Source organism: Salmo salar, chromosome ssa10 (assembly GCF_905237065.1).
Source record: "Salmo salar chromosome ssa10, Ssal_v3.1, whole genome shotgun sequence".
NCBI lineage: Eukaryota > Metazoa > Chordata > Actinopteri > Salmoniformes > Salmonidae > Salmo > Salmo salar.
In genome coordinates this window covers 118,988,680-119,012,376 of record NC_059451.1, presented here as the reverse complement: position 1 = coordinate 119,012,376, position 23,697 = coordinate 118,988,680, and the positions used below count along the sequence as shown (strand labels likewise).

General features: G+C 46.6%; 1 protein-coding gene across 21 annotated transcripts in view; it reads left to right on the top strand.

Moving 5' to 3' along the window:
- The window catches only part of LOC106561741 (pleckstrin homology domain-containing family A member 5), a 248,718-nt gene that overhangs the window by 220,399 nt on the left and 4,622 nt on the right, over positions 1–23,697 (top strand). For 19 of the 21 annotated variants that reach the window (XM_045688504.1, XM_045688512.1, XM_045688508.1 and 16 more), the window contains 4 exons: positions 12,025–12,291; positions 12,525–12,683; positions 14,977–15,110; positions 18,066–18,202. In XM_045688504.1, the coding sequence (XP_045544460.1) occupies positions 12,025–12,291; positions 12,525–12,683; positions 14,977–15,110; positions 18,066–18,202 (697 nt within the window). Of the gene's footprint in view, positions 1–11,893; positions 12,004–12,024; positions 12,292–12,524; positions 12,684–14,976; positions 15,111–18,065; positions 18,203–23,697 lie in introns of those variants that run through there. The other 2 variants (XM_045688522.1, XM_014125968.2) reach the window with 1 other exon arrangement.

Sequence of the window (23,697 nt, the reverse complement as noted above, 5' to 3'; positions counted from 1 at the left end):
ACTATCTATGGTGGTGAAATGGACAACACTCTCCTAGTGGTATACTATCTATGGTGGTGAAATGTCTCCTAGTAGTATACTATCTATGGTGGTGAAATGGACAACACTCTCCTAGTAGTATACTATCTATGGTGGTGAAATGTCTCCTAGTAGTATACTATCTATGGTGGTGAAATGGACAACACTCTCCTAGTAGTATACTATCTATGGTGGTGAAATGTCTCCTAGTAGTATACTATCTATGGTGGTGAAATGGACAACACTCTCCTAGTGGTATACTATCTATGGTGGTGAAATGGCACACTCTCCTAGTGGTATACTATCTATGGTGGTGAAATGTCTCCTAGTAGTATACTATCTATGGTGGTGAAATGGACAACACTCTCCTAGTGGTATACTATCTATGGTGGTGAAATGGACAACACTCTCCTAGTAGTATACTATCTATGGTGGTGAAATGTCTCCTAGTAGTATACTATCTATGGTGGTGAAATGGACAACACTCTCCTAGTGGTATACTATCTATGGTGGTGAAATGGATCTCCTAGTGGTATACTATCTATGGTGGTGAAATGGCCACTCTCCTAGTAGTATACTATCTATGGTGGTGAAATGACCACTCTCCTAGTAGTATACTATCTATGGTGGTGAAATGCACCTCTCCTAGTAGTATACTATCTATGGTGGTGAAATGGACAACACTCTCCTAGTGGTATACTATCTATGGTGGTGAAATGTCTCCTAGTGGTATACTATCTATGGTGGTGAAATGGACCCTCTCCTAGTGGTATACTATCTATGGTGGTGAAATGGACAACACTCTCCTAGTGGTATACTATCTATGGTGGTGAAATGTCTCCTAGTAGTATACTATCTATGGTGGTGAAATGTCTCCTAGTAGTATACTATCTATGGTGGTGAAATGGACAACACTCTCCTAGTGGTATACTATCTATGGTGGTGAAATGTCTCCTAGTAGTATACTATCTATGGTGGTGAAATGTCTCCTAGTGGTATACTATCTATGGTGGTGAAATGGACAACACTCTCCTAGTGGTATACTATCTATGGTGGTGAAATGGACAACACTCTCCTTGGTGCTGATTAATTCAAAGTATTTTAGACGTACGTATAGCCTACATGCTCACATACTCTAATGTAGCTGTGGGGCTTAAACAAGTCTGAATTTCTTATAGCCTAATTTTAAAGACATCAATGTAGCAGTAGAACAAATATGACAATATCGGAGTATAACTTCAAATAAAATAATTCGATGTAGGCTAGAGCAGAACACATGAGAATATATAATATGAAGTCCATATTCAGATTAACTTCACAGAACAAGTTTGTAAAGGAAACAGTGGTTTTCTAAACTTCCCACAATCCTGACAGTCAGTTTCTTGCTCAAAGCCGTGTGCAGGCCTGTAGCTGTGATGTTTAGCCTCCTTCTAAGGCAGTTCTGTAGTGTCTATGTTAACCTTGGTGTCCTCTTTAGCCTTGTCTACAAGGCTTGCTGCCACTAAACGCGTCTTGGTTCGGGCATGTTTAAAAAACATTTTTTCTGATGGTTCTTTGCTGTAGTGTCACGCCCTGACCTGAGAGAGACGTTTTTCTCTGTTTAGTTAGGTCAGGGTGTGATATGGGGTGGGCATTCTATGTATTTTGTTTCTATGTTTTGGCCAGGTATGGTTTCCAATCAGAGGCGGCTGTCTATCTTTGTCTCTGATTGGGAACCATACTTAGGCAGCCCTTTTTCCCTCCTTGAGTTGTGGGATCTTGTTTTTGTGCTGTTGCCTTTGAGCAGCCCCAGAGCGTCACGTTTCTTTCTGTTTTACCTGTTTATTGTTTTGTTCGGTTTGCAGGCCTGTCGTCTTAGAATGAATGTTTTGTCGGTCTTCGCGTTCAATTATATAATTTCTAGCTGCAGACTATTAATTAATATCAAAGACTTGTTCTTATTCTGTCGGTATCGATAGTCTAAAAGTTAACCACGTGGTATAGTTAACTTTCAGTAGAGTACTTGGATGGTCAAACCTATTGGCCAACTCGTAATGGAGTGGAGGCCTGGTCTGCAGAAAGTAAATCAGGGTGGGGTTTTATAGTGAACATAGAACAGGCTTGTCACATGACGCCTGGTCCTGTCCCTGGGGGCATGCCGATGACTGATTTAATCTTTGACATAAATACATTCTATCACATTAACATCAGTACACAGCATCTCAATGTATTACAAAATAGCTTTATCCTTATTAATACATTCTATACAACCATTTGGCTATTATATAAACAGTTTTATGGTAATATGGCTATATTGTCTCTTCTGAGTATCACAAAATTGTACCAAGCGGACCAGTTCGTAGCTGGATTCTTCACCAGTCTTCCATACCTTCTCAAGAACACAAATGTCGCTTGGCTCCCCAATTCTGTGAGTTGGAAGAATTTCCTGTGTCTCTCTATGGGCCATTACAAGAGATTCTCCTCTGGAATTTTACCACCCCTTCACACAGGGCCTGGGTGGGGGGAGGTAGGTTGGGGGATGGTGCGAGGGGGAGGGGGTCAACTGTCCTCCCTGTACTCAAAGAGGCCAACGTCATGACACGGGACATGATTGTTTTGTTGCGGGACAAAGGGGCAAAATACGGGTCTGTCCTGCGACCTATGATGTTGTGTTCCTGCCGGTTCTGTCTCTGTGTGTGCCACAGTCCGAAGTGTGACCAGGCCTGTTTGATTCACTCATAATGTCATCAAAAAGCATTGCTCCACCTTCACTACAGTGGTCTGAATACAGAAGGTATAATGCCATCAAAAAGCATTGCTCCTCCTTCACTACAACTACAGTGGTCTGAATACAGAAGGTATAATGCCATCAAAAAGCATTGCTCCTCCTTCACTACAACTACAGTGGTCTGAATACAGAAGGTATAATGTCATCAAAAGGCATTGCTCCTCCTTCACTACAACTACAGTGGTCTGAATACAGAAGGTATAATGTCATCAAAAAGCATTGCTCCACCTTCACTACAACTACAGTGGTCTGAATACAGAAGGTATAATGCCATCAAAAAGCATTGCTCCTCCTTCACTACAACTACAGTGGTCTGAATACAGAAGGTATAATGTCATCAAAAAGCATTGCTCCACCTTCACTACAACTACAGTGGTCTGAATACAGAAGGTATAATGTCATCAAAAAGCATTGCTCCACCTTCACTACAACTACAGTGGTCTGAATACAGAAGGTATAATGCCATCAAAAAGCATTGCTCCACCTTCACTACAACTACAGTGGTCTGAATACAGAAGGTATAATGTCATCAAAAAGCATTGCTCCACCTTCACTACAACTACAGTGGTCTGAATACAGAAGGTATAATGTCATCAAAAAGCATTGCTCCTCCTTCACTACAGCTACAGTGGTCTGAATACAGAAGGTATAATGTCATCAAAAAGCATTGCTCCTCCTTCACTACAACTACAGTGGTCTGAATACAGAAGGTATAATGCCATCAAAAAGCATTGCTCCACCTTCACTACAACTACAGTGGTCTGAATACAGAAGGTATAATGTCATCAAAAAGCATTGCTCCTCCTTCACTACAACTACAGTGGTCTGAATACAGAAGGTATAATGTCATCAAAAGGCATTGCTCCTCCTTCACTACAACTACAGTGGTCTGAATACAGAAGGTATAATGTCATCAAAAAGCATTGCTCCTCCTTCACTACAACTACAGTGGTCTGAATACAGAAGGTATAATGTCATCAAAAGGCATTGCTCCTCCTTCACTACAACTACAGTGGTCTGAATACAGAAGGTATAATGCCATCAAAAAGCATTGCTCCTCCTTCACTACAGCTACAGTGGTCTGAATACAGAAGGTATAATGTCATCAAAAGGCATTGCTCCTCCTTCACTACAGCTACAGTGGTCTGAATACAGAAGGTATAATGTCATCAACAAGCATTGCTCCACTTTCACTACAGCTACAGTGGTCTGAATACAGAAGGTATAATGTCATCAAAAGGCATTGCTCCCCCTTCACTACAACTACAGTGGTCTGAATACAGAAGGTATAATGTCATCAAAAAGCATTGCTCCACCTTCACTACAGCTACAGTGGTAAGAATACAGAAGGTATAATGTCATCAAAAAGCATTGCTCCTCCTTCACTACAACTACAGTGGTCTGAATACAGAAGGTATAATGTCATCAAAAAGCATTGCTCCACCTTCACTACAGCTACTGTGGTCTGAATACAGAAGGTATAATGTCATCAAAAGGCATTGCTCCTCCTTCACTACAACTACAGTGGTCTGAATACAGAAGGTATAATGTCATCAAAAAGCATTGCTCCACCTTCACTACAGTGGTCTGAATACAGAAGGTATAATGCCATCAAAAAGCTTTGCTCCTCCTTCACTACAGTGGTCTGAATACAGAAGGTATAATGCCATCAAAAAGCATTGCTCCACCTTCACTACAGTGGTCTGAATACAGAAGGTATAATGTCATCAAAAAGCATTGCTCCTCCTTCACTACAGTGGTCTGAATACAGAAGGTATAATGCCATCAAAAGCATTGCTCCACCTTCACTACAGTGGTCTGAATACAGAAGGTATAATGCCATCAAAAAGCATTGCTCCTCCTTCACTACAACTACAGTGGTCTGAATACAGAAGGTATAATGTCATCAAAAAGCATTGCTCCACCTTCACTACAGTGGTCTGAATACAGAAGGTATAATGCCATCAAAAAGCATTGCTCCACCTTCACTACAACTACAGTGGTCTGAATACAGAAGGTATAATGTCATCAAAAAGCATTGCTCCACCTTCACTACAACTACAGTGGTCTGAATACAGAAGGTATAATGCCATCAAAAAGCATTGCTCCACCTTCACTACAGCTACAGTGCTCTGAATACAGAAGGCATAATGTCATCAAAAAGCATTGCTCCTCCTTCACTACAGTGGTCTGAATACAGAAGGTATAATGCCATCATAAAGCATTGCTCCACCTTCACTACAACTACAGTTGTCTGAATACAGAAGTTATAATGCCATCAAAAAGCATTGCTCCACCTTCACTACAGTGGTCTGAATACAGAAGGTATAATGCCATCAAAAAGCATTGCTCCTCCTTCACTACAGTGGTCTGAATACAGAAGGTATAATGTCATCAAAAAGCATTGCTCCACCTTCACTACAGTGGTCTGAATACAGAAGGTATAATGCCATCAAAAAGCATTGCTCCTCCTTCACTACAACTACAGTGGTCTGAATACAGAAGGTATAATGTCATCAAAAAGCATTGCTCCACCTTCACTACAACTACAGTGGTCTGAATACAGAAGGTATAATGCCATCAAAAAGCATTGCTCCACCTTCACTACAACTACAGTGGTCTGAATACAGAAGGTATAATGCCATCAAAAAGCATTGCTCCTCCTTCACTACAACTACAGTGGTCTGAATACAGAAGGTAAAATGTCATCAAAAAGCATTGCTCCACCTTCACTACAGTGGTCTGAATACAGAAGGTATAATGCCATGAAAAAGCATTGCTCCACCTTCACTACAACTACAGTGGTCTGAATACAGAAGGTATAATGCCATCAAAAAGCATTGCTCCACCTTCACTACAGTGGTCTGAATACAGAAGGTATAATGCCATCAAAAAGCATTGCTCCTCCTTCACTACAGTGGTCTGAATACAGAAGGTATAATGTCATCAAAAAGCATTGCTCCACCTTCACTACAGTGGTCTGAATACAGAAGGTATAATGCCATCAAAAAGCTTTGCTCCTCCTTCACTACAGTGGTCTGAATACAGAAGGTATAATGCCATCAAAAAGCATTGCTCCACCTTCACTACAGTGGTCTGAATACAGAAGGTATAATGTCATCAAAAAGCATTGCTCCTCCTTCACTACAGTGGTCTGAATACAGAAGGTATAATGCCATCAAAAAGCATTGCTCCACCTTCACTACAGTGGTCTGAATACAGAAGGTATAATGCCATCAAAAAGCATTGCTCCTCCTTCACTACAACTACAGTGGTCTGAATACAGAAGGTATAATGTCATCAAAAAGCATTGCTCCACCTTCACTACAACTACAGTGGTCTGAATACAGAAGGTATAATGCCATCAAAAAGCATTGCTCCTCCTTCACTACAACTACAGTGGTCTGAATACAGAAGGTATAATGTCATCAAAAAGCATTGCTCCACCTTCACTACAGTGGTCTGAATACAGAAGGTATAATGCCATCAAAAAGCATTGCTCCACCTTCACTACAACTACAGTGGTCTGAATACAGAAGGTATAATGTCATCAAAAAGCATTGCTCCACCTTCACTACAACTACAGTGGTCTGAATACAGAAGGTATAATGCCATCAAAAAGCATTGCTCCACCTTCACTACAGCTACAGTGCTCTGAATACAGAAGGCATAATGTCATCAAAAAGCATTGCTCCTCCTTCACTACAGTGGTCTGAATACAGAAGGTATAATGCCATCATAAAGCATTGCTCCACCTTCACTACAACTACAGTTGTCTGAATACAGAAGTTATAATGCCATCAAAAAGCATTGCTCCACCTTCACTACAGTGGTCTGAATACAGAAGGTATAATGCCATCAAAAAGCATTGCTCCTCCTTCACTACAGTGGTCTGAATACAGAAGGTATAATGTCATCAAAAAGCATTGCTCCACCTTCACTACAGTGGTCTGAATACAGAAGGTATAATGCCATCAAAAAGCATTGCTCCTCCTTCACTACAACTACAGTGGTCTGAATACAGAAGGTATAATGTCATCAAAAAGCATTGCTCCACCTTCACTACAACTACAGTGGTCTGAATACAGAAGGTATAATGCCATCAAAAAGCATTGCTCCACCTTCACTACAACTACAGTGGTCTGAATACAGAAGGTATAATGCCATCAAAAAGCATTGCTCCTCCTTCACTACAACTACAGTGGTCTGAATACAGAAGGTAAAATGTCATCAAAAAGCATTGCTCCACCTTCACTACAGTGGTCTGAATACAGAAGGTATAATGCCATGAAAAAGCATTGCTCCACCTTCACTACAACTACAGTGGTCTGAATACAGAAGGTATAATGCCATCAAAAAGCATTGCTCCACCTTCACTACAGTGGTCTGAATACAGAAGGTATAATGCCATCAAAAAGCATTGCTCCTCCTTCACTACAGTGGTCTGAATACAGAAGGTATAATGTCATCAAAAAGCATTGCTCCACCTTCACTACAGTGGTCTGAATACAGAAGGTATAATGCCATCAAAAAGCTTTGCTCCTCCTTCACTACAGTGGTCTGAATACAGAAGGTATAATGCCATCAAAAAGCATTGCTCCACCTTCACTACAGTGGTCTGAATACAGAAGGTATAATGTCATCAAAAAGCATTGCTCCTCCTTCACTACAGTGGTCTGAATACAGAAGGTATAATGCCATCAAAAAGCATTGCTCCACCTTCACTACAGTGGTCTGAATACAGAAGGTATAATGCCATCAAAAAGCATTGCTCCTCCTTCACTACAACTACAGTGGTCTGAATACAGAAGGTATAATGCCATCAAAAAGCATTGCTCCACCTTCACTACAACTACAGTGGTCTGAATACAGAAGGTATAATGCCATCAAAAAGCATTGCTCCTCCTTCACTACAACTACAGTGGTCTGAATACAGAAGGTATAATGTCATCAAAAAGCATTGCTCCACCTTCACTACAGTGGTCTGAATACAGAAGGTATAATGCCATCAAAAAGCATTGCTCCACCTTCACTACAACTACAGTGGTCTGAATACAGAAGGTATAATGTCATCAAAAAGCATTGCTCCACCTTCACTACAACTACAGTGGTCTGAATACAGAAGGTATAATGCCATCAAAAAGCATTGCTCCACCTTCACTACAGCTACAGTTGTCTGAATACAGAAGGCATAATGTCATCAAAAAGCATTGCTCCTCCTTCACTACAGTGGTCTGAATACAGAAGGTATAATGCCATCAAAAAGCATTGCTCCACCTTCACTACAACTACAGTGGTCTGAATACAGAAGTTATAATGCCATCAAAAAGCATTGCTCCTCCTTCACTACAGTGGTCTGAATACAGAAGGTATAATGCCATCAAAAAGCATTGCTTCACCTTCACTACAGTGTTCTGAATACAGAAGGTATAATGCCATCGAAAAGCATTGCTCCACCTTCACTACAACTACAGTGGTCTGAATACAGAAGGTATAATGTCATCAAAAAGCATTGCTCCACCTTCACTACAACTACAGTGGTCTGAATACAGAAGGTATAATGTCATCAAAAAGCATTGCTCCACCTTCACTACAGCGGTCTGAATACAGAAGGTATAATGTCATCAAAAAGCATTGCTCCACCTTCACTACAGCTACAGTGGTCTGAATACAGAAGGTATAATGCCATCAAAAAGCATTGCTCCTCCTTCACTACAGCTACAGTCGTCTGAATACAGAAGGTATAATGCCATCAAAAAGCATTGCTCCTCCTTCACTACAGTGGTCTGAATACAGAAGGTATAATGCCATCAAAAAGCATTGCTCCACCTTCACTACAGCTACAGTTGTCTGAATACAGAAGGTATAATGCCATCAAAAAGCATTGCTCCACCTTCACTACAGCTACAGTGGTCTGAATACAGAAGGTATAATGCCATCAAAAAGCATTGCTCCTCCTTCACTACAGTGGTCTGAATACAGAAGTTATAATGTCATCAAAAAGCATTGCTCCACCTTCACTACAGTGGTCTGAATACAGAAGGTATAATGCCATCAAAAAGCATTGCTCCTCCTTCACTACAACTACAGTGGTCTGAATACAGAAGGTATAATGTCATCAAAAAGCATTGCTCCATCTTCACTACAACTACAGTGGTCTGAATACAGAAGGTATAATGCCATCAAAAAGCATTGCTCCTCCTTCACTACAACTACAGTGGTCTGAATACAGAAGGTATAATGTCATCAAAAAGCATTGCTCCACCTTCACTACAGTGGTCTGAATACAGAAGGTATAATGCCATCAAAAAGCATTGCTCCACCTTCACTACAACTACAGTGGTCTGAATACAGAAGGTATAATGTCATCAAAAAGCATTGCTCCACCTTCACTACAACTACAGTGGTCTGAATACAGAAGGTATAATGCCATCAAAAAGCATTGCTCCACTTTCACTACAGCTACAGTGGTCTGAATACAGAAGGTATAATGTCATCAAAAAGCATTGCTCCTCCTTCACTACAGTGGTCTGAATACAGAAGGTATAATGCCATCAAAAAGCATTGCTCCACCTTCACTACAGCTACAGTGGTCTGAATACAGAAGGTATAATGCCATCAAAAAGCATTGCTCCTCCTTCACTACAGCTACAGTGGTCTGAATACAGAAGGTATAATGCCATCAAAAAGCATTGCTCCTCCTTCACTACAGTGGTCTGAATACAGAAGGTATAATGCCGTCAAAAAGCATTGCTCCTCCTTCACTACAGTGGTCTGAATACAGAAGGTATAATGCCATCAAAAAGCATTGCTCCTCCTTCACTACAGCTACAGTGGTCTGAATACAGAAGGTATAATGCCATCAAAAAGCATTGCTCCACCTTCACTACATAGGTCTGAATACAGAAGGTATAATGCCGTCAAAAAGCATTGCTCCTCCTTCACTACAGTGGTCTGAATACAGAAGGTATAATGCCATCAAAAAGCATTGCTCCTCCTTCACTACAGCTACATTGGTCTGAATACAGAAGGTATAATGCCATCAAAAAGCATTGCTCCTCCTTCACTACAGTGGTCTGAATACAGAAGGTATAATGTCATCAAAAGGCATTGCTCCTCCTTCACTACAACTACAGTGGTCTGAATACAGAAGGTATAATGCCATCAAAAAGCATTGCTCCTCCTTCACTACAACTACAGTGGTCTGAATACAGAAGGTATAATGTCATCAAAAAGCATTGCTCCTCCTTCACTACAACTACAGTGGTCTGAATACAGAAGGTATAATGCCATCAAAAAGCATTGCTCCTCCTTCACTACAGCTACATTGGTCTGAATACAGAAGGTATAATGCCATCAAAAAGCATTGCTCCACGTTCACTACAGCTACAGTGGTCTGAATACAGAAGGTATAATGTCATCAAAAAGCATTGCTCCTCCTTCACTACAGTGGTCTGAATACAGAAGGTATAATGCCATCAAAAAGCATTGCTCCTCCTTCACTACAGTGGTCTGAATACAGAAGGTATAATGCCATCAAAAAGCATTGCTCCTCCTTCACTACAGTGGTCTGAATACAGAAGGTATAATGCCAGGCACATTAAGTGATGCTGTGTTTTCGGTTATTGTTGTGATTTTAGAGTTTGAACGCATTGGAAGGTTTTTGGTCCCTCTGAAGGCCTAGGTCCTATTGTCACGGTTTGCCACTGACACACACACACACACACATACTGGGTCTATGGTGGGACTGTGACTCATTTTCTCCTGCAGGGCTGGAATTAAATTTAGAAAACCTTGATTTATACACATTTATAAGTACCAAAGCCCTCCAGTTAAAATTACTCACCATGTTATTAGGCTAGTTATGGATGACAGGGTGTGGCTGACTTCTGTCTGTGCCCACTTTTCCTGTGTGCCAGCTGTGTGTGCGTGTGTGTGAGAGTGTGTGCATGTGGGTGTGTGGGTGTGGCGTGTGTGTGTGCGCATGCATACCTCATAAACGTGAGCTGCTCCCCAACAGCGCGCACACAGACACACACACACACACACACACACACACACACACACACACACTCAGTCACCGGTCCCTGTAGGTTGTGGTCTATTTCAGCTACATAGCCTACAGTGATAGGAGCTAGGGGTGTGTCTCTGTCACAGTTGAACAGAGAGGAGATCCAGTGAGTGGTTCTGACAGCAGGCCGTTGGGCCCACTCCTCAGAGCCAGGACCCGGTCCAGGACACACGCATAGCAACGTTGTCCAGCTCAGTTCCTCCAGGCCCCAACCCCTCTAGCACGGAACAGACCTGAGAGGGAGAGAGTGAACTTCTCAGAGTTGACATCATCAGTCATTTCTTACCGCAGGAGATTACAGGAGTTAGCATCATCCCTGTGTTTGTGCATGTGTGGGTGCGTGTGGGTGTGTGTGGGTGTGTGTGTGTGTGTGTATGCGTGTGAGTGCGTGTGGGTGCGTGTGTGTGTGTGCGTGTGTGTGCGTGCGTGTGGGTGCGTGTGTGTGTGTGCGTGTGTGTGCGTGCGTGTGGGTGCGTGTGTGCGGGTGCGTGTGGTGCGTGTGGGTGGGTGCGGGTGTGTGCGTGCGTGTGTGTGTGTGCGGGTGCGTGTGTGTGTGGGTGCGTGTGGTGCGTGTGGGTGGGTGCGGGTGCGTGTGGTGCGTGTGGGTGGGTGTGCGTGTGTGTGCGTGCGTGTGGGTGCGTGTGTGCGGGTGCGTGTGGGTGCGTGCGGGTGCGTGTGCGTGCGTGCGTGTGGGTGCGTGCGTGTGCGGGTGCGTGTGTGCGGGTGCGTGTGGTGCGTGTGGGTGCGTGCGGGTGCGTGTGGGTGCGTGTGGTGTGTGTGGGTGTGCGGTGGGTGGGTGCGTGTGGGTGTGTGTGGGTGCGTGTGGGTGGGTGTGCGTGCGGCTGCGTGTGGGTGTGTGTGTGCACACCGTGTGCTATGCTGTGTCCTACTGTGAGCAAGTCTCTCTATTCCCTCCATAGTGCAGTAGAGCAGCTGTCTGGTGGAGCTGTGGAGAAGGACAGTGGTAGATCCAGGATGAGTGTACTGTGACTCTCTCTAACCATGTCCCTTCCTCCCTCTCTGTCTCCCTCCTATAGGAGCGCCCACATAGTGCAGTAGAGCAGCTGTCTGATGGGGCTGTGGAGAAGGACAGTGGTAGATCCAGGATGAGTGTACTGTGACTCTCTCTAACCATGTCCCTTCCTCCCTCTCTGTCTCCCTCCTATAGGAGCGCCCACATAGTGCAGTAGAGCAGCTGTCTGGTGGGGCTGTGGAGAAGGACAGTGGCAGATCCAGGATGAGTGTAGAGGAGCAGCTGGAGAGGATCAGGAGACATCAACAGGGGGCACTAAGAGAGAAGAAGAAGGGGCTTCACATCCTGGCAGGAAGTAGCTGCAACAGCCCGCAGGACAACACCACACACAGCCACAGTACCACATCAACACCATCACGTAGCCCTTCGTTCACCAAGGAGAACCCCTTCCGCAGCATGCAGGTAGGTACACACAGAGCCATCGAAATATAGGTCTCTGGGTACACGCACCACAGGTACAGTGCTGCAGGATTGGAAACAATATCATTTTAAATACAGTTCAAGTCGGAAGTACAGTAAATTCCTGATTGAAAGCATTTTAGTTCGACCCCAACCCTGCGGTGCCAGATCTCAGAACAGATGTTCACACACCAGGGCTCCGTTCAGGGAGATAAAGTGTTGCTGTGTTCCAGCAGAATCGTCGTCAGCGTGGCGAGGGGATGAGTAGTGACATCCTGGAGTTGGAGGCGTCACTCAGAGAACAGGAAGTGGTCAGAGAGCAGGAGACGCCGGCCGAGGAGATAGCACGCCTTAAAGAGGCCACACACACTGACCACTACAACATGGACAGAGAGGTATGTATGGATGATCCTCCCTTCTGAGCCTGGTTCCTCTCTAGGTTTCTACCCTCTGAGCCTGGTTCCTCTCTAGGTTTCTACCCTCTGAGCCTGGTTCCTCTCTAGGTTTCTATCCTCTGAGCCTGGTTCCTTTCTAGGTTTCTACCCTCTGAGCCTGGTTCATCTCTAGGTTTCTATCCTCTGAGCCTGGTTCCTCTCTAGGTTTCTACCCTCTGAGCCTGGTTCCTCTCTAGGTTTCTATCCTCTGAGCCTGGTTCCTCTCTAGGTTTCTACCCTCTGAGCCTGGTTCCTCTCCACTGTATGTTTCTATCCTCTGAGCCTGGTTCCTCTCTAGGTTTCTACCCTCTGAGCCTGGTTCCTCTCTAGGTTTCTACCCTCTGAGCCTGGTTCCTCTCTAGGTTTCTACCCTCTGAGCCTGGTTCCTCTCTAGGTTTCTATCCTCTGAGCCTGGTTCCTCTCTAGGTTTCTACCCTCTGAGCCTGGTTCCTCTCTAGGTTTCTACCCTCTGAGCCTGGTTCCTCTCTATGTTTCTACCCTCTGAGAGTGGTTCCTCTCTAGGTTTCTACCCTCTGAGCCTGGTTCCTCTCTAGGTTTCTACCCTCTGAGCCTGGTTCCTCTCTAAGTTTCTACCCTCTGAGCCTGGTTCCTCTCTAGATTTCTACCCTCTGAGCCTGGTTCCTCTCCACTGTAGGTTTCTAACCTCTGAGCCTGGTTCCTCTCTAGGTTCCTACCCTCTGAGCCTGGTTCCTCTCTAGGTTTCTATCCTCTGAGCCTGGTTCCTCTCTAGGTTTCTACCCTCTGAGCCTGGTTCCTCTCTAGGTTTCTATCCTCTGAGCCTGGTTCCTCTCTAGGTTTCTACCCTCTGAGCCTGGTTCCTCTCTAGGTTTCTACCCTCTGAGCCTGGTTCCTCTCTAGGTTTCTACCCTCTGAGCCTGGTTCCTCTCTAGGTTTCTATCCTCTGAGCCTGGTTCCTCTCTAGGTTCCTACCCTCTGAGCCTGGTTCCTCTCTAGGTTTCTATCCTCTGAGCCTGGTTCCTCTCTAGGTTTCTATCCTCTGAGCCTGGTTCATCTCTAGGTTTCTACCCTCTGAGCCTGGTTCATCTCTAGGTTTCTATCCTCTGAGCCTGGTTCCTCTCTAGGTTTCTATCCTCTGAGCCTGGTTCCTCTCTAGGTTTCTACCCTCTGAGCCTGGTTCCTCTCTAGGTTTCTACCCTCTGAGCCTGGTTCCTCTCTAGGTTTCTACCCTCTGAGCCTGGTTCCTCTCTAGGTTTCTATCCTCTGAGCCTGGTTCCTCTCTAGGTTTCTACCCTCTGAGCCTGGTTCCTCTCCACTGTATGTTTCTATCCTCTGAGCCTGGTTCCTCTCTAGGTTTCTACCCTCTGAGCCTGGTTCCTCTCTAGGTTTCTACCCTCTGAGCCTGGTTCCTCTCTAGGTTTCTATCCTCTGAGCCTGGTTCCTCTCTAGGTTTCTACCCTCTGAGCCTGGTTCCTCTCGTATGTTTCTATCCTCTGAGCCTGGTTCCTCTCTAGGTTTCTACCCTCTGAGCCTGGTTCCTCTCTAGGTTTCTACCCTCTGAGCCTGGTTCCTCTCTAGGTTTCTATCCTCTGAGCCTGGTTCCTCTCTAGGTTTCTATCCTCTGAGCCTGGTTCCTCTCTAGGTTTCTATCCTCTGAGCCTGGTTCCTCTCTAGGTTTCTATCCTCTGAGCCTGGTTCCTCTCTAGGTTTCTACCCTCTGAGCCTGGTTTCTCTCTACTATAGGTTTCTACCCTCTGAGCCTGGTTCCTCTCTAGGTTTCTACCCTCTGAGCCTGGTTCCTCTCTAGGTTTCTACCCTCTGAGCCTGGTTCCTCTCTAGGTTTCTACCCCCTGAGCCTGGTTCCTCTTTACTGTAGGCTTCTACCCTCTGAGCCTGGTTCCTCTCTAGGTTTCTACCCCCTGAGCCTGGTTCCTCTTTACTGTAGGCTTCTACCCTCTGAGCCTGGTTCCTCTCTAGGTTTCTACCCTCTGAGCCTGGTTCCTCTCTAGGTTTCTTCCCTCTGAGCCTGGTTCCTCTCTAGGTTTCTTCTCTCTGAGGAGTTTTCCTGGCCAGTGTGCTTCAGCTTGTTTTTAGGGGTCTAGGTTAAGTTACTGTTAGCACTCTGACAACTGCTGATATAATATGGATTTTATCTCAATCTCTCTCTCTCTAGCTGTCAGTACCTGAGAGTCAGATCCAGAGGAGGCTCTCAGTCCTCAGCCCTGATACTAATCCCTCTCTCTCCACTCCCCTCTCCCTCTCCTTCTCTCTCTAGCTGTCAGTACCTGAGAAGGTGTTGATTCCAGAGCGTTATGTGGAGTCAGATCCAGAGGAGTCTCTCAGTCCAGAGCAGGAGGCTGACAAACAAAAGAAAGTGGACCGCATCAAAGCCCTCATTGCCAAAAACAGGTAGCTAACACTCACACACACACACACACACACACACACACACACACACACACACACACACACACACACACACACACACACACACACACACACACACACACACACACACACAAAAAAGGGTTGGTATTTACTAGCTGGTCAGGGTTGGTGTTGACCAGCTGGTCAGGGTTGGTATTTACTAGCTGGTCAGGGTTGGTGTCGACCAGCTGGTCAGAGTTGGTATTTGCTAGCTGGTCAGGGTTGGTATTTACTAGCTGGTCAGGGTTGGTGTTGACCAGCTGGTCAGGGTTGGTATTTACTAGCTGGTCAGGGTTGGTATTTACTAGCTGGTCAGGGTTGGTGTTGACCAGCTGGTCAGGGTTGGTGTTGACCAGCTGGTCAGGGTTGGTATTTACTAGCTGGTCAGGGTTGGTGTCGACCAGCTGGTCAGAGTTGGTATTTGCTAGCTGGTCAGGGTTGGTATTTACTAGCTGGTCAGGGTTGGTGTTGACCAGCTGGTCAGGGTTGGTGTTGATCAGCTGGTCAGGGTTGGTGTTTACTAGCTGGTCAGGGTTGGTGTTGACCAGCTGGACAGGGTTGGTGTTGACCAGCTGGTCAGGGTTGGTGTTGACCAGCTGTTTAGGGTTGGTATTTACCAGCTGGACAGGGTTGGTGTTGACCAGCTGGACAGGGTTGGTGTTGACCAGCTGGACAGGGTTGGTGTTGACCAGCTGGTCAGGGTTGGTATTTTCTAGCTGGTCAGTGTTGGTGTTGACCAGCTGGTCAGGGTTGGTGTTGACCAGCTGGTCAGAGTTGGTATTTGCTAGCTGGTCAGGGTTGGTGTTGACCAGCTGGTCAGGGTTGGTATTTACTAGCTGGTCAGTGTTGGTGTTGACCAGCTGGTCAGGGTTGGTGTTGATCAGCTGGTCAGGGTTGGTATTTACTAGCTGGTCAGGGTAGGTGTTGACCAGCTGGTCAGGGTTGGTATTTACCAGCTGGTCATGGTTGGTATTGACCAGTTGGACAGGGTTGGTATTTACCAGCTGGACAGGGTTGGTGTTGACCAGCTGGACAGGTCACCTGTGTCCCCTCCGGTTCCAGCTGTCCCAACAACACATGCTTTCTTCTTGCTCTTTCCATTCAGATCAGTGCCAGAGGAGGCTGGTGGAAGGAGCTATAGGAAGACGGGCTCATTGTAATGGATTTAATGGAATAAATGGAACGGTATCAAACACAACAAACTTATGGAAACCACGTTTGGCTCCATTCCAGCCATTACAATGAGCCAGTCCTCCTATATCTCCTCCCACCAGCCTCCTCTGATCAGCTCATGTTACTTCCCCATCTATGGGGTTATTCCACACCAGCAGGAACAGAAAATATTTTTGAAATCTCTGATTGTTCTGTCAATTCTCACATAGGTACTTCACTGGGAGGAAAGATGTTTAACGTGCTTTTTTACTCCTCAAACATGTCACATTTCCAGAGTGGACTCTGTGGTACTTTTAATGATAAGACCCATTAACCAATCACATCCCTCCTTTAGGATTGCACATTCAGCAAGTCACCAGGAGAGGGAGTTCCCTTTGAATCCATTTTCCCATTCACTCTAGGTGGTGCTCATAAAAATCCCACCTTTATAATTAGCAGAGGGACCACTGGAAATGTGATGTACTTGTAGAGTATATTCTTCCAAACAATCTGTCATAAAATGACCCAACATCTAAAAGAGTAGTTTTAAGATATTCATAATAACTTGTTCAATGTTGAATATGTTATGTATCAGAATGTAGACATACTCCATATTTCAGAGCACATTACAAAGTGTATAATGGCACCAAGATGTTGTCCGTATCATTTACAGTTCCCAGATCATAAGGTCTAAAAAAGGGCCTACAATTATCACTTTTATCATGATTTTCCCCAAAATTGTTTGTGATACACTACATGACCAAAAGTATGTAGACACCTGCTCGTCAAACATCTCCTTCCAAAATCATGGGCATTAATATGGAGTTGGTCCCCCCCTTTGCTGCTATAACAGCCTCCACTCTTCTGGAAAGGCTTTATACTAGATGTTGGAACATTGCTGCGGGGACTTGCTTCCAATCAGCCACAAGAGGATTAGTGAGGTCGGGCACTGATGTGGGGGGGATTAGGCCTGGCTCGCAGTCGGCGTTCCAATTCATCCCAAAGGAGTTTGATGGGGTTGAGGTCAGGGCTCTGTGCAGGCCAGTCAAGTTCTTCCACACCGATCTTGACAAACCATTTTTGTATGAACCTCGCTTTGTGCACGGGTGCATTGTCATGCTGAAACAGAAACGGGCCTTCCCCAAACTGTTGCCACAAAGTTGGAAGTACAGAATCGTCTAGAATGTTATTGTATGCTGTAGCCTTAAGATTTCCTTTCACTGGAACGAAGGGGCCTAACCTGAACCATGAAAAACAGCCCCAAACCATTATTCCTCCTCCTCCTAACTTTACAGCTGGCACTATGCATTTGGACAGGTAGTGTTCTCCTGGCACCCGCCAAACCCAGATGGTGAAGCGTGATTCATCACTCCAGAGAATGTGTTTCCACTGATCCAGAGTCCAATGGCCGTGAGCTTTACGTGAAATCGCCACATTCTACTTTCTAAATGTCAGATATTTGATTTATCTGGGGTAATTGTGTTTTGTGCAAATGCAATATATTTCTGTGTCCTGTCTCCAGTATGCAGAATGTGCTCTCTCTTGATGTGCTGAGCCCTGAGGAGGAAGCTGAGGTGGAAGCTGAGGAGGAAGCTGAGGTGGAAGCTGAGGAGGCCACAGTGTGTCTTAACCCTAACATCTCTCTCTCTCTCTCTCTCTCTCTCTCTCTCGCTCTGTGTGTCTCTCCTGTCTCTCTCTCTCTGTGTCTCTTCTGTTTCTCTCTCTCTCTCTCTCTCTCTCTCTCTCTCTCTCTCTCTCTCTCTCTCTCTCTCTCTGTCTCTCCAGTATGCAGAATGTGCTCTCTCCTCCTGGTCCAGAGAAGGAGTCTGAGGAGGAGGCCACAGCTCAGGATCAGGAGAAAATGATCAACATATCCTATGAACTGGCTGCTGAGGCCTCCAAACGCAGCAAGCTGGTGGCAGGTACAATACAACGTAGTATAACAGTACAGAACAGGATCACATAGAACAGTTTATTACAACACAGTATAACAGTACAGAACAGGATCACATAGAACAGCACAGTTTATTACAACACAGTATAACAATACAGAACAGGATCACATAGGACAGTACAGTTTATTACAACACAGTATAACAGTACAGTACATATACTAGAACATCTCCTATGACCACTAGCCAGCCTCTGCCCAGTACCCTGCCCTGAACTTCATTTATTGTCGCTAGCCAGCAACCACCCAGTAAGTCTACCATGCTCCTTAGAGGCTGCTACCCTATGTACATAGACATGGAATCACTGGTCACTTTAATAATGTTTACATGCTGTTTTACCTACTTCATATGTGTATATACTGTATTCTGGTCAACATATATATAAATATACATGTATTTGAGATTCTTCAAAGTAGCCACCCTTTGCCTTGATGACAGCTTTGCACACTCTTAACCAGCTTCACCTGGAATGCTTTTCCAACAGTCTTGAAGGAGTTCCCACATATGCTGAGCACTTGTTGACTGCATTTCCTTCACTCTGCGGTCCAACTCGTCCCAAACCATCTCAATTGGGTTGAAGTCGGGTGATTGTGGAGGCCAGGTCATCTGATGCAGCACTCCATCACTCTCCTTCTTGATCAAATAGCCCTTACTCAGCCTGGAGGTGTGTTGGGTCATTGTCCTGTTGTAAAACAAATGATAGTCCCACTAAGCCCAAACCTGATGGGATGGAGTATCGCTGCAGAATGCTGTGGTAGCCATGCTGGTTAAGTGTGCCTTGAATTATAAAAAAAAAATCACAGTGTCACCAGCAAAGCACGCCTACACCATCACACCTCCTCCTCCATGCTTCACGGTGGGAACCACACATGTGGAGATCAACTCTGCGTCTCACAAAGACACAGCGGTTGGAACCAAAAATCTCAAATTTAGACTCATCAGACCAAAGGACAGATTTCCACCGGTCTAATGTCCATCACTTGTGTTTCTTGGCCCAAGCAGGTCTCTTCTTATTATTGATGTCCTTTAGTAGTGGTTTCTTTGCAACAATTCAACCATGAAGGCCTGATTCACACAGTCCCCTCTGAACAGTTGATGTTGAGATGTGTCTGTTCTTGAACTCTGTGAAGAATGTATTTGGGCTGCAATTTCTGAGGCTGGTAACTCTACTGAACTTGTCCTCTGCAGCAGAGGTAACTCTGGGTTTTCCTTTCCTGTGGCGGTCCTCATGAGAGCCAGTTTCATCATGGTTTTTGAGACTGCACTTGAAGAAACTTTCAAAGTTCTTGAAATGTTCCGCATTGACTGACCTTCGTGTCTTAAAGTAATGATGGACTGTTGTTTCTCTTTGCTTATTTGAGCTGTTCTTGCCATAATTTGGACTTGGTCTTTTACCAAATAGGGCTATCTTCTGTATACCACCCTACCTTGTCACAACACAACTGATTGGCTCAAACGCATTAAGAAGGAAAGAAAATCCACAAATTAACTTTTGACAAGGCACACCTGTTAATTGAAATGCATTCAAGGTGACTACCTGAAGTTGGTTGAGAGAATGCCAAGAGTTTGCAAAGCTGTCATCAAGGCAAAGGGTGGCTACTTTGAAGAATCTCAAATATAAAATATATTTAGATTTGTTTAACACTTTTTTTTGGTTACTACATGATTCTATATGTGTTATTTTGTAGTTTTGATGTCTTCACTATTATTCTACAATGTAGAATAATATGTGTATGTGTCACGTTCTGACCAGCAGAGGGCGTAATGGTGTTAGTTTTGGTCAGGATGTGGCAGGGGGTTTGTGTGTGTTAAATGTTGTGTGGGTGATTGGACTCCCAATTGAAGGCAGGTGTGTTGAGTTGCCTTTGATTGGGAGTCCTATATAGTAGTGTGTGTTTTTCTTTGGGGTTGTGGGTAGTTGTTCTTGCATTGCGTTTTGTGTGCCTGTAAGACTGTTCCTGTCGTCGTGAGTATTGTTTATTGTTTTTGCCTGTGGATGCTTTACTTAAGTTTATTAAAAAAATATGAGTATCCACATTCCCGCTGCGCCTTGGTCCATTTCTGAAGACAGATGTTACAGAACTACCCACCAAACCAGGACCAAGCAGCGGAGGAGGAGGGAGCAGCGCCAGGAGGAACGAAAGGAATGGACTTGGCAGGACGAACGACGATTCTGGGAGGACAAACTAAGGGAGCTAAGGGAACCCGAGAGGCAGCCCCAAGATTTTTTTGGGGGGGGGCACACGGGTAGTTTGGCCAGGCCAAGGAAGAGCCATAAGCCAGCTACCCGTGATTACAGGGAGGTGCGTATGAGGTGGAGGGCGCCATGTTACGCTGAGGTACGCACCATCTCGCCTATACGTACACACAGGCCAGTCCGCCCTGTACCAGCGCCCCGCATGTGCCAGGGTGAGGTGAGCATCGAGCCGGAAGGGGTGATGCCAACCCTGCGCTCAAGACCGCCAGTGCGCCTCGACGGTCCGGTGTTTCCCGCTATACGCACTAGCATGGAGGTGCGTGTCTCCAGGCTGGCACGTCCAGTATCAGCCCCACGCATCAGGCGTCTAGTGCGTCAGCCCAGCCTCGCCAGTCAAGACTCGCCAAAGCTGCCCGCCAGTCAAGAGTCGCCAAAGCTGCCCGCCAGTCAAGAGTCACCAGAGCTGCCCGCCAGTCAAGAGTCGCCAGAGCTGCCCGCCAGTCAAGAGTCGCCAGAGCTGCCCGCCAGTCAAGAGTCGCCAGAGCTGCCCGCCAGTCAAGAGTCGCCAGAGCTGCCCGCCAGTCAAGAGTCGCCAGAGCTGCCCGCCAGTCAAGAGTCGCCAGAGCTGCCCGCCAGTCAAGAGTCGCCAGAGCTGCCCGCCAGTCAAGAGCCGCCAGAGCTGCCCGCCAGTCAGGAGCCGCCAGAGCTGCCCGACTGCCCGGAGCCGCCAGAGCTGCCAGAGCGGCCCGACTGCCCGGAGCTACCAGAGCGGCCCAACTGCCCGGAGCTGCCAGAGCGGCCCGACTGCCCGGAGCTGCCAGAGCGGCCCGACTGCCCGGAGCTGCCAGAGCGGCCCGACTGCCCGGAGCTGCCAGAGCGGCCCGACTGCCCGGAGCTGCCAGAGCGGCCCGACTGCCGGATCAGTTAGAGCGGCCCGACTGTCCTCCGGCCCAGCCCGAGTGGCCCGACTGTCCTCCGGCCCAGCCCGAGTGGCCCGCCTGTCCTCCGGCCCAGCCCGAGTGGCCCGCCTGTCCTCCGGCCCAGCCCGAGTGGCCCGCCTGTCCTCCGGTCCAACCAGAGTGGCCCGTCTGACCGGCGCAGCTATCGGCGCCACCGAAGTGGGCGACGCCGAAGGTGGAGCGAGGTCCACGTCCTGCACCTGAGCCACCTCCAGGAGAGGTGGGTTGGGGAGGGAGGGTGTAGCACAGTGCCGTCGTTGACGGCAGCCACCCTCCCTTCCCTCCCTTATTGTTTAGGGGGATATTTTTTGTTGTTTGGGGGTTTGTTTTTTCTTTTAGGTTTATTCCGGGGTCTGCACCTTGAGGGGGGGGTACTGTCACGTCCTGACCAGCAGAGGGCGAAATGGTGTTCGTTTTGGTCAGGATGTGGCAGGGGGTTTGTGTGTGTTAAATGTTGTGTGGGTGATTGGACTCCCAATTGAAGGCAGGTGTGTTGAGTTGCCTTTGATTGGGAGTCCTATATAGTAGTGTGTGTTTTTCTTTGGGGTTGTGGGTAGTTGTTCTTGCATTGCGTTTTGTGTGCCTGTAAGACTGTTCCTGTCGTCGTGAGTATTGTTTATTGTTTTTGCCTGTGGATGCTTTACTTAAGTTTATTAAAAAAAAATATGAGTATCCACATTCCCGCTGCGCCTTGGTCCATTTCTGAAGACAGATGTTACAGAATGTGACCAATAACGTTTGATTTTGAGCTGGTTGCCGAGGCCTCCAGACACAACATAGAACTGTCACGCCCTGACCTGAGAGAGACGGTTTATTTCTCTATTTTGTTAGGTCAGGGTGTGGGGTGGGCATTCTGTTTTGTATTTCTTTGTTTTGGGCCGAGTATGGTTCCTAATCAGAGGCAGCTGTCTATCGTTGTCTCTGATTAGGAACCATACTTAGGCAGCCTTTTCCCACCTGTGTTTGTGGGTAGTTGTTTTCTGTTTAGTTTTCTGTACCTGACAGAACTATGCGCTTTCGTTTTCCCTTTGTTATTTTTGTTCAAGTGTTTGTTTGATTCAAATAAAAGATCATGAACACGTGCCACGCTGCCTCTTGGTCCCCTCATTACGACAGCCATTACAGAACTACCCACCACAACTGGATCAAGCAGCGTGCCCGGGAGGAGATTAATTCCTGGTCTCTGGAGGAGTTGGAGGAGAGGATAGACTGGACTTTGGGGAAAGTATTGGAGAGATACAGAAGCCTGCCGGGGAAGCACGAGAGGCAGCCCCCCCAAAAAATGTGTGTGGGGGGGCACACGGGTAGATTGGCGGAGTCAGGGTTGAGACCTGAGCCAACTCCCCGTGCTTATCGTGGTGAGCATGTGCCTGCTCCTCGCACTCTCCCTCCAGTGCGTCTCCACGGCCCAGTATACCCTGTGCCAGCTCTGCGCACCCGGTCTCCAGTGCGTCTCCCCAGTCCAGTGAGACCTGTTCCTGCTCCACGAAAGAAGCCTCCAGTGATGATCCATGGCACGAAGCCTCCAGTGATGATCCATGGCGCGGAGCCTCCAGCGACGGCTCCCCGGCGCGGAGCCTCCAGCGACGGCTCCCCGGTCCGGAGCCTCCTGAGACGGCTCCCCGGTCCGGAGCCTCCTGAGACGCTCCCCAGTCCGGAGCATCCTGAGACGCTCCGCAGCCCGGAACCTCCTGAGACGGCCTGCAGCCCAGAGTCTTCAGCGGCGGCCGGCGATGATCCACGGTCTGGTTCCTCCTGCGACACAGAAGCGGGGGGATCAGCGGGCAGAGGGGGGGCTACGCCCCGAACCAGAGCCGCCGCCAAGAATAGATGCCCACCCGGACCCTCCCGTATAGGTTTAGGCTTGCGGCCGGGAGTCCGCACCTTTGGGGGGGGGGTACTGTCACCCCCTGACCTGTGAGAGCCGTTTTTCTCTGTTTAGTTAGGTCAGGGCATTCTGTTTTGTATTTCTTTGTTTTGGGCCGAGTATGGTTCCTAATCAGAGGCAGCTGTCTATCGTTGTCTCTGATTAGGAACCATACTTAGGCAGCCTTTTCCCACCTGTGTTTGTGGGTAGTTGTTTTCTGTTTAGTTTTCTGTGCGCTTTCGTTTTCCCTTTGTTATTTTTGTTCAAGTGTTTGATTCAAATAAAAGATCATGAACACGTGCCACGCTGCATCTTGGTCCCCTCATTATGACAGCCGTTACAGAAACAGGATCGCAGAATAAGAGCACAGCTCAGCAATTTGTCCAGTTTTGTTCATAATATGCAATCAATTCATGCTGCTTATGTGACTTCATATTTTCTT